At 43.4% G+C, this 13,923-nt stretch overlaps 1 protein-coding gene across 1 annotated transcript in view; it reads right to left on the bottom strand.

The window, feature by feature from the left end:
* kdrl (kinase insert domain receptor like) overlaps positions 1-13,923 on the bottom strand; it is a 262,118-nt gene that overhangs the window by 24,196 nt on the left and 223,999 nt on the right. Inside the window, exons 26-28 of the mRNA XM_070882714.1 lie at positions 12,895-13,000; positions 566-699; positions 285-375 (exon numbers count right to left, since the gene is read on the bottom strand). Of these exons, the coding sequence (XP_070738815.1) occupies positions 285-375; positions 566-699; positions 12,895-13,000 (331 nt within the window). The remainder of the gene's footprint in view (positions 1-284; positions 376-565; positions 700-12,894; positions 13,001-13,923) is intronic.

Here is a 13,923-nt window from a genome sequence, read left to right as displayed (position 1 = left end):
TCCCAGTGTCCGGATTCCAGAACATTATGGAGTCTGGAACTCCGGATTCTTGACGCTGTATCTGTATGTCTGATTTAAATGGAGGTCGAAGAGCGAGTACAGAAATCCTGGGTATGGATAGGAGTTGGGGAGTCCATGATTGAGCTGCTGCATGAACTGTGGCTGGAATGTCCTTGATCAGCCAAATCACCGTTTCTCATTTCAAGCTTTATGTTCTTCAATTTAGTGTGAAAATTTATACATTGTTTAATTCTAGATTGACAGGTCCATATTTAAAAACTTACCTCATGTATCACAGTAGTCTTGTTTTCTACAGGAACTTCATCAAATGTTTTCACACTCAGTGGCCTCTTCTTTGCATTATTGCAGTTGACTCTATCAGCAAGAAGGACAAAGAATGGCAATTCAATGTACGCAGGTCGGTAATTTGGAACAGGACATGACACAATAGTACAAACATCAGGGTTCTTTCTCCAAAACCTTTTACACAGGAAAAGAGCTTTGTTTTTTTTTGTACAATTTAACAAGCACTTCTTGATTTGTCTAATGACTAAGAATGCCTTACCCAATGACTCCTGTGCAATTGTAATTAACTTTTGGATTGGATATGTCTTCTGTGAGAATGGGGTCTGCAGAGGAGAGGCCTGAATCACCATCTGTTATCAACATAGTGTTCAAAGGAATGTAATCCTTTCCATCCTACAACAAAGAAAAGAAAGCAAATCAGAGAATGAGACTGTGCTCAGTATTCAGCACAGCAGACTGGCCAGCTCAAGCTGCATTGATTTAACAATCTTTTTTGTTGATTTTTTTAATTGAATTTTTGAACATTTACATACAGCTACATATTATTTTGATTTTACATTTTTACATTTTTATTGCTATGTGTTTGCTGGGAGGGTACATTTTTTTGTGCCAGAGCTCTGCTGGAAGAAATGCATTTCTGAGGACTGACACAATTTGATTTTGATCTTAACCCCTGGTGTTCAAATAGGCTGTGTGAGTGGAGCGGGGTGGGTGGCAGTAGGATTCTGCCTCAGTTGGGAGCTGTCATTGTCTTGTTTGGACTTATTGCTACTTGAAGGAGGGGACGTTTGACTGTTTGGAGTTTGGGGGAGGAACTTTTGGCAAGTGAGCCTCCAGGGATGGGTCCTTGTTCGAGGTGGAGAGTGAACAATCCTTTATTTCCACTCTTTCCTTCACAATCATGGATTATAATGAAAAAGCCACATCTTTTTTCATTAGATTAAAAAATAATACATTCAACATTTAAAAGGGACATCTCATCCTCTAAAATTGACTTGTAAAATTATTTTTGCAACTACTGTATACACACGTGGCATGCAATAAAGCCTGGGGACCCTGTGGCCCACCTCTCCCTCACCAATAGCCCTTGGCAGACTTGTTGATCTGTGTATCGCTGCTTATGGCCTGTCCAGCCATGGTGTGTCACCAGAGCTGGGGATTCAGTGGTGGCCCCTTTCTTTCTCTTGCTGTTCAATGACAGAAAGTAACTACTTGGAACAGGAGGCGGGGCTAATCCAGCATCCACACAGCAAGTGAAAGGGCTCTATTAAGGTATAGAGTTGATCAGAATATTTTTTTTCCTTCTTTGTAAGATTTTGTGCTGATTAAAGTAAGGGATCCTATTGGTGAAATTGGATGCTTTCCATTTCAGGCACCCAATGTCAGCATCAAGCACTCTGAGGTCAGTTATGGGATGGTTATATCTGAAGTAATGCTCCCACTACTCATCGCCAATTTCACAAGATTACCCAACTGTTCCACTCTGGCATTTTTAAAATTTCATAAATCAGCCATTTGAAGTGAGCTTCTGCAGCAATGAATATCAATTATTAGACATTACAATTTTAATAGAGGTCCTAATCATTATTTATGTGTGTAGAAGCTCCTGGTTCCCATTTGGTAATTACTCAGGGTGGCACATTTGACGTCAATAACTTGCCATGTGGGGAATTGTGGGCTTAGACCCACATCTCAGTATTCCATGTTTCAGAATGTTGGAGCATTCCTGAGAGCAGACCACAAGCAAGACACAGTATGGGATTGTGAGCTCTTATGAGTTAGTAACACAGTCCCACATGATGCCAACAGATGTACGATGATGATCTTACATTGCCATGCTGCCCTTTTTTGGAATTGTTTATCAGAATGTGAGCGTCTACTTTTACATATTTCTGTTGAAAATACTCAGAAGGAGATTTCACTCAGCAGCAGATGACGTCTGCTGCAATATCACAACACTTGGTTTGGATCATGTTGAAAGGGGTTGAATTGCATTGTGTAATCTTAGTAACAAAAGTGCTAATGCATACATATGAAATTCCTCTTACTACTATTTTAATAAAGGCACCAAACCCTTTGAAAACAAATAGAATAATACCCCTTTTAAAATTGCAGACAAAATAATTTCATACTGATACCTATTAATGTTGCGTACACAATTTCAGTCTGTGAGGGGAAGCTTGATGTCTAGTTGTGGGGACAGTTTTTTAATAGTAACACTAAGAATACATCTGTATCTCCCTCTCATCCTTGAGATGTCTGCTCAGGCTAATTTAAACAGAATTTAAAAAATCACTCTCGTCTTTCACAGGAGAAAAGAATATAAGAACGTTTCAGATGTTGACAGATCTGTTACAAAATAATCTACGTTTCGGAGTTGTCTGAGTAAAAAAAGTATGAACTCTTTGTTAAAACTCTTATTTCTTCATAAATCAATGTTGATAAGGCTGAAAACATGTGGGACACATTTTGCAAGCAAAACAGTATGTTATGAGTAAAATTTGAACCTTGTTGTGCAGTTCGATATGTTGTTACAAATCGAGAGTCTTGTAAACAATATGCCCGGCAGCATTTTCTTATTATACCAAACTGATTGTATAACGTACAATTCTGCAAACGAGCAACATGATTCTTTCAGGCAGGAGAATGTTAACATTTCACATTAGTGGTTTGTGATCTATGCGAGGGCTGCAACGTATGTGGCAGGAGTAACTACATAACTTGGAGGGTGAATGCAAATATTTTCGCAAGTGCCAACTTTCGTAAAATTGTTCTGCTGCACAGTATCCTGATGTAACGTTTACAAACTATTACACTCTGTCATACTCAGGATAGCACAATCTGTGGAAAATAAAAATATTAAAAATTCCCATTTATATATGTAAATACAGATTCCTTTTCTTTTTGATCGACTTAATTTCAGAATAAGTTGATCGATCCAGGATTAACCATTTTATCTCGGTTCATATTTCCAATGTAGTCTTACTCTGTGCAAGGCCTTGTGCATCAATCAGGATTTTCACGGCACAACAGTTGTGCACTGTGTAATGTATTCAAATATCATTGTAACCCATGTATAAGCTGACCTAAGTTATACACCTTGAGAACATTGACTACAAGGGGTTGAACTTGTGGGAGACACTCCTAACCTGCACTTTCAGGTATAAAGGGGAAGCTCCACCCACTTTCATCACTTGAGGTCTTGGTAATAAAGGTAACTGGTCACAGAGTGACCTTCTCTCAAGTATGGGCCTCGTGTGCATTTATACTGCATAGCAAGTACATATCATTGGCGACGAGAAACTGGGATTTAAACCGTGTGAGTATGGCCACTAGTAACACAGAAGAGAGGTACTGTGTTGGTGATGATTGGGACGACTTTATTGAGAGACTACAGCAAAGTTTTGTCACTAAGGAATGGCTGGGACAGGATTCAGCCGACAAACGCAGGGCTCATCTCCTGACAGTTTGTGGATCCAGAACGTACTCCCTGATGATCTAGCGCCAGAGAAGCCGGCGGACAAGACGTTCGAAGAGCTCAGTAAGTTGATCAGGGAACACCTTAAACCGGCGAGCAGCATGCACAAGGCGAGACACCGGTTTTACATGCACTGGCGGCGAGAAGGGCAAAGCGTTCCTGATTTCATGGCAGATCTCCGGCGACTGGTGAGCCTATGTAAGTTCCCAGATGCATGCAGAGTGGTGATGCTGCGAGACTTTTTTATTGAGGGCATCGGGTACGCTGGGGTTTTCAGGAAACTGATTGAGACCAAAGACTTGACCTTGGAAGCGGCGGCTCTGATAGCCCAGACATTTATCTCAGGGGAGGAAGAGACCAGAATGATGTATGACAAAAATCTTGGCTCAAATCTGGCAAACGACCAGGGAGTCAACATTGTTAACGCGGCACACAGTTCTCTAGGCAGACAAGGGCAATCGGACATGCCCCAGCATGTAGGCGAACCCAAAGTGGGAATTCAACAGAAACAATGGTTAGCTGAACGGCGATTCATGCCATCGCAATGGACAATGCGGCCAGTAATGGGGCCATCAACACCTGTTAATGGTGCACTTAAGGACAGTTACAGAGACAGTCAGAGATGATTGACTGGTAATGGACCTTTTGTTTCAAACAACGGGGCCTCCAGCTCATGCTGGAGGTGTGGAGGCAACCACCCAGCCAGAGCTTGCAGGTATCAGCAATATACCTGCAGAAACTGCAACGTCAGCGGTCACTTGGTGCATATGTGCAGGAAGCCTGCAGCCAGGTTGATGTACGAGGAGGACGGGCCCGATGTAAGCCCTACGAGGCCAAATGAATACTGGGGGAAATCGCTGGAAGCTGAAGTTCAGCGAGTTCATGTGGTGCACATATACAGTTCATATACCAGGACGCCACCGATAATGATGGAAGTGCTCCTCAATGACATCCCAGTATTAATGGAGCTAGACACGGGGTCCAGCCAGTCCCTGATGAGTATCAAACAGTTCGAAATGTTGTGGGTGTCCAAGGCCAGGAGGCCAAAATTATTGCCGATTGACGCACAGGTACAGATATATACAAAGGAGATCATTCCAGTGCTAGGCAGCGCCACGGTAGTCATGACCCACAAAGATTCGGAGAACAGGTTGCCACTCTGGATTGTCCCGGGGGACGGTCTTGCACTACTGGGGAGGAGTTGGTTTGCTGTCATGAACTGGAAATGGGGCGATGTCAATGCAATTTCTTCTGTGGAGCGAATATCATGCTCACAGGTCCTGGACAAATTTGATTCATTATTTCAAACCGGCATCGGCACTTTCATGGGGACCAAGGTAGTGATTCACATAAACCCGGACGCCAGGCCAGTACACCACAAGGCCAGAGCGGTGCCGTACGTGATGTGGGAAAAGATAGAATGCGAATTGGACCGCCTGCTGAGGGAAGGCATCATCTCGCCAGTCGAATTCAGTGACTGGGCGAGCCCGATCGTGCCGGTGCTCAAGGCGGATGGGTCGTTCAGGATATATGATGATTACAAGGCCACCATCAATCGGGTGTCACTCCAAGACCAGTACCCGCTACCGAGAGTGGAGGACCTCTTTGCGACGCTATGCGGTGGCAAACTTTTTTCAAAATTGAACCTGACCTCAGCTTACATGACCCAGGAGCTGGCAAGTGAGTCGAAGAAGCTGACCACCATCACAACACACAAGGGGTTGTTTGAGTATAATAGATGTCCGTTCGGGATTCGTTTGGCCGCCGCGATCTTTCAGCGAAAAATGGAAAGCCTCCTCAAGTCGATTCCAAGGATGGTGGTTTTTCAGGACGACATCTTCATCACGGGTCGCGATACTGAAGAACACCTCCACAACCTGGAGGAGGTGCTACGCAGACTGGACCGGGTAGGGCTGCGACTGAAAAAGGCGAAGTGTGTCTTCTTAGCTCCAGAGGTAGAATTCCTGGGGAGGAGCAGACGGGATCAGACCCATTGCGTCCAAAATGGAAGTGATCCAGAGAACACCCAAACCCCGTAACACGACGGAGTTGCATTCGTTCCTGGGGCTCCTGAACTATTTTGGTAACTTTCTTCCCAAATTGAGCATGCTGTTAGAGCTGCTACACGTGCTCCTATGCAAAAGTCGCGATTGGGTCTGGGGGGACAGCCAGGAAAGGACTTTTGTTGGAGCATAACAAGTTGCGTGCTCTAACAAACTGTTAATGTTGTATGACCCATGTAAGAAACTTGTTCTAACATGCGATGCGTCGTCCTATGGGGTCAGGTGTGTGATGCAGCATATGAATGCCAATGCTCAGTTACAGCCGGTAGCTTCTGCCTCCAGAAGTCTGTCCCAGGCAGAAAGGGGCTACGGGATGGTAGAAAAGGAAGCGCTAGCATGTGTATATGCAGTAAAAAAAAATGCACTAGTACCTGTTTGGCAAGAAATTTGAGCTGGAGACAGATCACAAACCCCTAACACCCCTTTTAGCCGACAACAAGTCATAATGCTAATGCATTGGCCCGCATACAGAGGTGGACAGTTACGTTAGCCGCCTATGACTACACAATTCAGCACAGACTGGGCAGTGAAAACTGCACCGATGCACTCAGCAGGCTCCCACTAGCCACCACTGAGGGGGCAACTGAGCATGATGCTGATATGGTCATGGCTGTTGAAGCTTTCGAAAGCGAATGCTCACCTGTGACAGCCCGTCAGATTAAAGTCTGGACAAATAAAGACCCTCTACTGTCTTTAGTTGAGAAATGTGTCCTGAATGGGAACTGGGCAGCCACGTATGGGGCATGCCCTGAGGAATTTAAACCGTTTCATAGACGCAAGGATGAACTCTCGATTCAGGCCGATTGCCTACTGTGGGGAAACCAAGTAGTCATGCCCCAGAGGGACAGAGAAGTGTTTATCAGAGAACTTCACAATGAGCATCCGGGCATTGTCATGATGAAGGCAATTGCCAGGTCACATGTTTGGTGGCCAGGGATAGATGCAGACCTGGAACTTTGTGTTCGCAGGTGCAACACGTGTGCTCAGCTGGGCAACGCACGCAGGGAAGCCCCCCTTAGCCCCTGGTCCTGGCCCGCCAAGCCATGGTCACGCATCCATATGGACTACACAGGTCCTTTCATGGGAAAAATGTTTTTGGTTGTACTAGACGCCTACTCCAAATGGATTGAGTGTGCCATTTTAAATTGAAACACATCCTCTGCCACGGTAGAAAGTCTATGGGCAATGTTCGCCGCCTATGGTCTATCGGGTGTCTTGGTCAGCGACAATGGCCCGTGCTTCACAAGCACTGAATTCCAAGACTTCATGGCAGGCAATGGAATCAACCATGTCAGAACGGCATCATTCAAGCCGGCCTCAAACGGCCAGGCGGAACGAGCAGTGCAGATAATCAAACAGGGGATGCTCAGAATCCAAGAGGGTTCCCTACAAAGCTGCTTATCACGCCTCCTATTGGCCAATAGATCCCGACTACACTCGCTCACAGGGGTTCCACCCGCAGAGCTGCTAATGAAAAGGACGATCAAAACCAGGTTATCCCTTATACACCCTACTATGAAAGAAATTGTTGAGAGCAGGCGTCAGTCATAATGTGACTACCATGACAGGAATGTGAGGGCGCGATGTATTGATGTGAATTACCCTGTTTTTGTCCTTAATTACGCTGCAGGGCCCAAATGGCTCGCAGGCACTGTGATTGCCAAAGAGGGGAATAGGGTTTTGGTAGTTAAACTTACCAATGGACAAATCTGCCGCAAACATGTGGATCAAACTAACAGGAGGTTCAGCAACCCCATAGAAGAAGCAGAGGAAGAACACAATGTAAAGCTTACTCCACCACAGGTGACCGAACACCGGAACCAAGTGCAGGAGAGCCCAGTCACTGTGGGCAGTCCGGGCAGGCCTGAGGCACTACAAACAGCAGACACTCAGGCCAGCGCCCAACAACCGGAGTCCCAACTCAGGTGCTCTACAAGGGAGCGTAAACTACCAGAGAGACTTAACCTGTGATCCCAATAAGACTTTGGGGGGGAGGTGATGTCATGTATTCAATTATTGTTGTAACTCATGTATAAGCTGACCTAAGTTGTACACCTTGAGAACATTGACCACAAAGGGATGAACTTGTGGGAGACACTCCTCACCTGGACTTTCAGGTATAAAAAGGGAAGCTCCACCCCACTTCATGACTTGAGGTCTTGGTAATAAAGGTAACTGGTCACAAAGTGACCTTCTTTCAAGTATGGGCCTCGTGTGCATTTATACTGTATAGTAAGGACATATCCCACTGCACATCTGGATTACTGAACATTTCTTCAATTAGGTCAGTTCAGTGGTTATGTAGTAAGAGAGAAGTGTTAAAAGATCAATATTACAGGTCCATTTTAATAGGCTAATTTTTGGTTGTTCCTTGTTTAACGAAATGAGCCATTGCGAAATTGCAGATAGCTGCCGTTATATTTGCAGGTCAAAAAAAATGAAAGAAGGACAATATTATAGCTAAAGATTATGCTTGGAGATTTACGATGAATTTAAATCCTTATTGAAATGGCCCTGAACTTGGTGGTTTATCTTCTGCAATGTGGCACTAACTTAACTGCATGTAACTTAACTTAATGTAATCATGGTAAAAGAACAGATTTAAATAATATTAATAAAGGTGAGTAATACCAGAAAGAGTTGCGTTTACTAACATGTGTACAAGCTTGTAACAACTGGTGCCAATAAAGATACTAGAACCACATGGGAGCTGGACTTCCACTCCAAATCAACCAACTCAAGTAACCTAAGTGGAGGCGGTGTGAGTTTTTTTAAAGTATGCATCAAAGTGCTAACATTAGAAAGCAATCTCTGACTGTCACTGGATTTAACGGCTTTCTTTATCATGAGCTTCCTTGTTAGTTAAGGGTTATATGAAGTATTACATAGGATATACGACACAGAAACAGACCATTTGGCCCAACCAGTCCAGGCCGGCATTTATGCTCCACTCGATCCTCCTCCGGTTTTTCCTCATCTAAATTTATCAGCATAACCCTCTATTCCCATCTCCCTTTTATGCTTGTCTCGCTTCCCCTTAAATGCATCAACAGTATTCCCTACAACCACTCCTTGTGGTAACGAGTTCCACATTCTCATCACTCTTTGGGTAAAGAATTTTCTTCTAAATTCCCTATTGGATTTCTTGGTGACTATCATTTATTGATGGCCTCCAATTATGCTCTTCCCACAAGTAGAAACTGTATCCATTCTATCAAAACCTTTCATAATTTTAAAGACCTCTAGTAGGTGAACCCTGAGCCTTCTTTATTCAAGAGAAAAGAGACCCAGCCTCTTCATCCTTTCCTGATATGTATACCCTCGCATTTCTGGTATCATCTTTGTAAATCTTATTTGCACCCTCTCCAGTGCCTCTATAATCGTTTTTACCAGACGACCAGAACTGTAGGCAGTACCAAGGCCTAACCAAGGTTCGATACAGCTTTAGCATAACTTCCTTACGTTTCAATTCTATACCTCTAAAAATAAACCCTAATGCTTGGTTTGCTCTTTTATGGCCTTGTATTTGTACTCAGAGATCCCTTTGTTCCTCTACCCCACCTAGATTTGCAACTTCTAAGTAATAAGTGACCTCCCTATTCTTCCTACCAAAATGTAATACCTCACATTTAGCTGTGTTGAACTTTATTTGCCAATTATATGCAAGTTTATTAATGTCCTCCTGTAATTTGTTGCAGTCCTCCTCAGTATTGACAATTTGGTGTCATCCGCAAATTTAGAAATTGTGTTTTTGATTCCAAAGTCTAAATCGTTAATATAAATTGTGAACAACAGTGGTCCCAGCACCGATCTTTGTGGCTTACCATTACTCACCTTCTGCCACTGTGAATAGCTATCCTTTACACCTACTCTCTGCTTTCTGTCTTGAAGCCAGCTAACTATCCATTCTGCTACTTGTCCTGACTCCATATTCTCTGACCTTGTTCATCAGTCTATTATGGGGTACCTTATCGAGGGCCTTTTGAAAATCTAGATAAATTACATCTACTGCATTACCATTGTCTACTCTGTAACCTCTTCAAAAAATTCAATGAGGTTGGTCAAGCAAGACTTTCCCTTTTAAAATCCATGCTGACTAGTCGTTATTATATTTTTGATTTCTAGATGTTCTTCTATTTTTTCCTTTATTGGGATTCCATTATTTTTCCTACTACCCATGTGAAGCTGACTGGTTTATAATTCCCTGGACATGTTCTATCCTCTTTCTTAAATATCGGTATTATGTTAGCTATCTGCTAGTCCTCTGGAACTATACCTTTTTCTAACAAATGATTAAATATGTGTAGAAATGCCTCTACTATCTCTTCCCTAGATTCTTTCAAAATCCGTGGATGCAATCCATCTGGACCAGGGGTTTTATTCTCTTTGAGTTTGATTAGTTTATTTAATATATCCCCTCTTTTTATTTTAGATGCACTTACCTCATTACTAATCTCATCTTCCAATGTCATGTCCAGCTGTTCTAACTCCCTGGTAAATACTGAAGCAAAATAATGATTTAATATTTCTGCCATCTCTCTATTGTTACCTGTGGTATTATCCTGTCTATCCCTGAATGGTGCTATTCCCATCCCAACCTTTTTTTTTTATTGCTGTGCCTGTAAAATATTTTATTATTTTTGTTCCTTGATAATTTAATTTCAAAGTTCCTCTTTGCTTTCCTAATCATTTTTTGACTTCTTTTCCAATCTCTTCCTACTCTCCCTTATCATGCACTCCTTTGCTGTCTATGTACTTAATGTATGCCTCTTTCCTTGCCCTCAATTGTTCCCTTATGACTTTATTCATCCATGGAGTCTCATTAGTGTTCAGGTTGTTATTTCCTTTTAGTGGAATATATTGTTCCTGCACTCTGTTGAACACGGTTTTAAATGTTTTCCATTGCTGTTCTATATGGCTTTTTGCCAATATTGATGCCCATTTTATTTTCCAAAGTTCTATTCTCAGTTCATCAAAATCAGCTTTTCTCCAATTTATTACCCTGGTTTTCGTCATACTTATGTCCTTCTCAATTATCATCTTAAAGCGTATTATATTATGGTCACTATTGCCTAGATGTTCCCTACCTTTATTTCTCTTTTCTGCTCTGTAGGGTGAGTGGAGGCTCATGTGGAACATAAACACCAGTATAAACCAGTTGTGCCTTGTTTCTATGCTGTAAATTCTATGTAATTGTTGAATGTAGAATGCAAGTATATAGCGGTCGCAGGTATGCAGTGTATACCAATTCTTAATTTCTGTCGACAAAGGTATGGTTGCTTTTCAGTGATTTAAAATGGTGGCATAAACTGGTCATGTAATTGCCGAATTTGAAATTGGGGCAGAGACAGTGAAGAGCTTGTGCTTGTTGCATTTCTTTGAAAATTCTCTTTCTGGCTTTTATTCATTTGATAGTGCATCTGCGCACTGTAATCTGGTCTCACTTTTAAAAATTCATTTCTATAATTCCTGTCTTCTGTTTTTCTGGTCAGAAGCAGTATAATAATTTCAGTGGACTACTTTTTTCTGTCTTTTCTGTCATCTCTTCTGAAGGTTGGGGTTCCCACTGCAAACTGAGGCTCCACTCACCAAATCCCAGGCTTCAGCCTTTCTTTGCCCTATAACTTCTAGGAACTGATTTTCAAATTTTCCTCAGATTGCCTCCATGTTCTGTACCTTCCTGCAGGCCTGAGCTCACTCCTGGGCCTCCTCCAAATCCCAACCTCTCCAGTCGGCCTTCTCCAGGTCCTGAGCTGTCCCCTTTCTCCAGTCCCCAACCTATTTCCCTCCCCTAGGCTTCCTCCAGACTTCACCTCTGTCCCTGAAGTCTTAAACATATTCTTTATAAATAGATTTATTATGTCACCACAGCTCGCATACACATAAACTCCTTCCCCCATGATACCTCTTCTATTGTACAAAACACAGTAAACTTTCATTGGGGGTCTCATTGAGCTGGATTTTCCGGTCCTTTGTGCTCTGGGTTTCACCCCGCAGCAGCGTGAAAGGTGGCGGTGAGATCTCCAGTGCCCTGACACGATCCTCCGGTCGGGTTTTGTGGTGGCGCTGAGCAGCACCGCCGGGAAGAGCAGCGCCAGGTGTGCAATGCCCCGGGTTGCGACACTGGCACGAGTTTTGAGACTTGGCCGGCCCATTCGCCCAGAAGTGTGCCCACAATGACCACTCCTGGGAAATCAGAGCGGTCCAGCGATCCTGGCGGCGGTGAGGAAGGTAAAGGACTACAAAAGTAAGCGCGAGTGTTTTTTGTTTAAAATCTTTGTGCGATTTGTGTTGTGGTGGCATGGGGAATGTTTTAGTGTTTTTAAAAAAATGTCCTCCCCCACGCCCCCACAACCTCGCCCAAGGTCTCTCTCGGAGTGCTCACGGCCTGGCTCTTTAGCTCGGGAGAATCCATTCCTTGTGCCAAGAGAAGCATACAACACCTCCCTTAGTGCTGCACCCCCTGACGCAGGGCCCCAGATGCCCAAACTTAAATACTAAAATGCAAACTATTCCCAGCCGCTAACTTTCCCGCCCCGCCACTATTATTGCCCCAAAAATAGAAAATCCGAAAATCCAGCTCATAGAATCATAGAATGGTTACAGCTCAGAAGAAGGCCATTTGGCTGTTGAACCCATGCCGACTCTCAGCTAGTCCCATTCCCCCGGCCCTTTCCCTGTAGTCCTGCAAATTTTTTCCCTTCCAATACTTATCCAACTCTCTTTTGAAAGATAAAATTGAGTCTGCCTCCGCCACCGTTTCAGGCAGTGCACTCCAGATCTTAACCAGCCGATGCGTAATTTTCTTTTTTCTTCCATTGACTTTGGTTCTTTTGCCAATCACCTTAAATCTGTGTCCTTTGGTTCTTGATCTTTCTGCCAATGGGAACAGTTTCTCTCTATCCACCCTGTCCAGACCCTTCGTGATTATGAAATATTTTTTTTTAAAGTGTACAACGTCTTCTGTCATTTTTCCTTTTGGGAATATTTGTCTCTTGCACCACCTCTCCCACCCTGATAATATCCAAACTGTTCATGTTCTCCTACCTGCTGGACGTTGGCTTGCAAAAGATCTCCCAGCTGTTCCACCAGCTCACTGAATGTAGGCCTTTCCCCTGGCTCTCCTAGCCAGCAGTCTAACATTGTCTGATAACTAAAACAGAAACACAGCAAGAGTATTAGCGACCTTGATCAGCGATGTATAAAATATTTTAAATAGTGCAAGCTCTGAGAGAGAGTTTTTGCAGAAATTTGGGCTTGCTTTCAAGCAGAATCAAATGAGTTTGGAACAAAACTTGAATGTGTCTGTATTCACCTAGTATAAGCCAGTTTCGACTTTGCATCGTGTTTCTTTGCTGGCTTAGTATTGATGTTGGCTTATTTGTTTATTGCTAGTTCCATCTGTGTTAAAATGGCATATTGGTTATACTGCTTTAAAAGTCACAGCTGTGGACACCCATCATGCCTTCATTGGTAAATGCAGTGTGTAACTGAATCATACAAGGTGACAACTGGCAAAAAAAAACCTCACACGTCTACCTTTTACTTTGTTGACAAAAGTAATCTTAAACACATGATACAGCCTATGATCTTCTGGTCATAAAACCTATCAAAGTGCAGGTTATACATCAGGAGGCAGAAATTCCACAGAACCATTGGAGTTGGTGGAATTTTGATTGGGCAAAACCTCCACTCACTGCACTCAACCCTGAGGTAGGTGCCCATGCCTGCAGTGGTGTAACAGAGGAGCCCACGCTAGGTGGATCGAGGAGCGACACTCTGATACGCTGAGAAGTGCAGATAAGACAGGCTGAAGACAAAGAGACCAGAATTTAAAAAAAACTTTCAAGGAGCTTCATGCCTCCTTTAGTAATGGCAATCAATCCTTCTGTGATTGACTAGTTACCTTTCCGCCTCAGGCCCCAATTCAGACCCACAATGACAACCTAGGCCGGCGCTCAGCAGATATTGGTCTCACAGGGCCTGGCAGGAGCACTTTGGGTGTCATTCCTGGGGGTAAACTGGGAACACCTCTGACATACCCTCAAATTCCTGGAGCAGGGGTGGGAAGAAGAA

Source organism: Pristiophorus japonicus, chromosome 6, assembly GCF_044704955.1.
Source record: "Pristiophorus japonicus isolate sPriJap1 chromosome 6, sPriJap1.hap1, whole genome shotgun sequence".
In the NCBI taxonomy this organism is placed as follows: domain Eukaryota; kingdom Metazoa; phylum Chordata; class Chondrichthyes; family Pristiophoridae; genus Pristiophorus; species Pristiophorus japonicus.
This window is presented reverse-complemented; position numbering and strand designations above follow the sequence as displayed.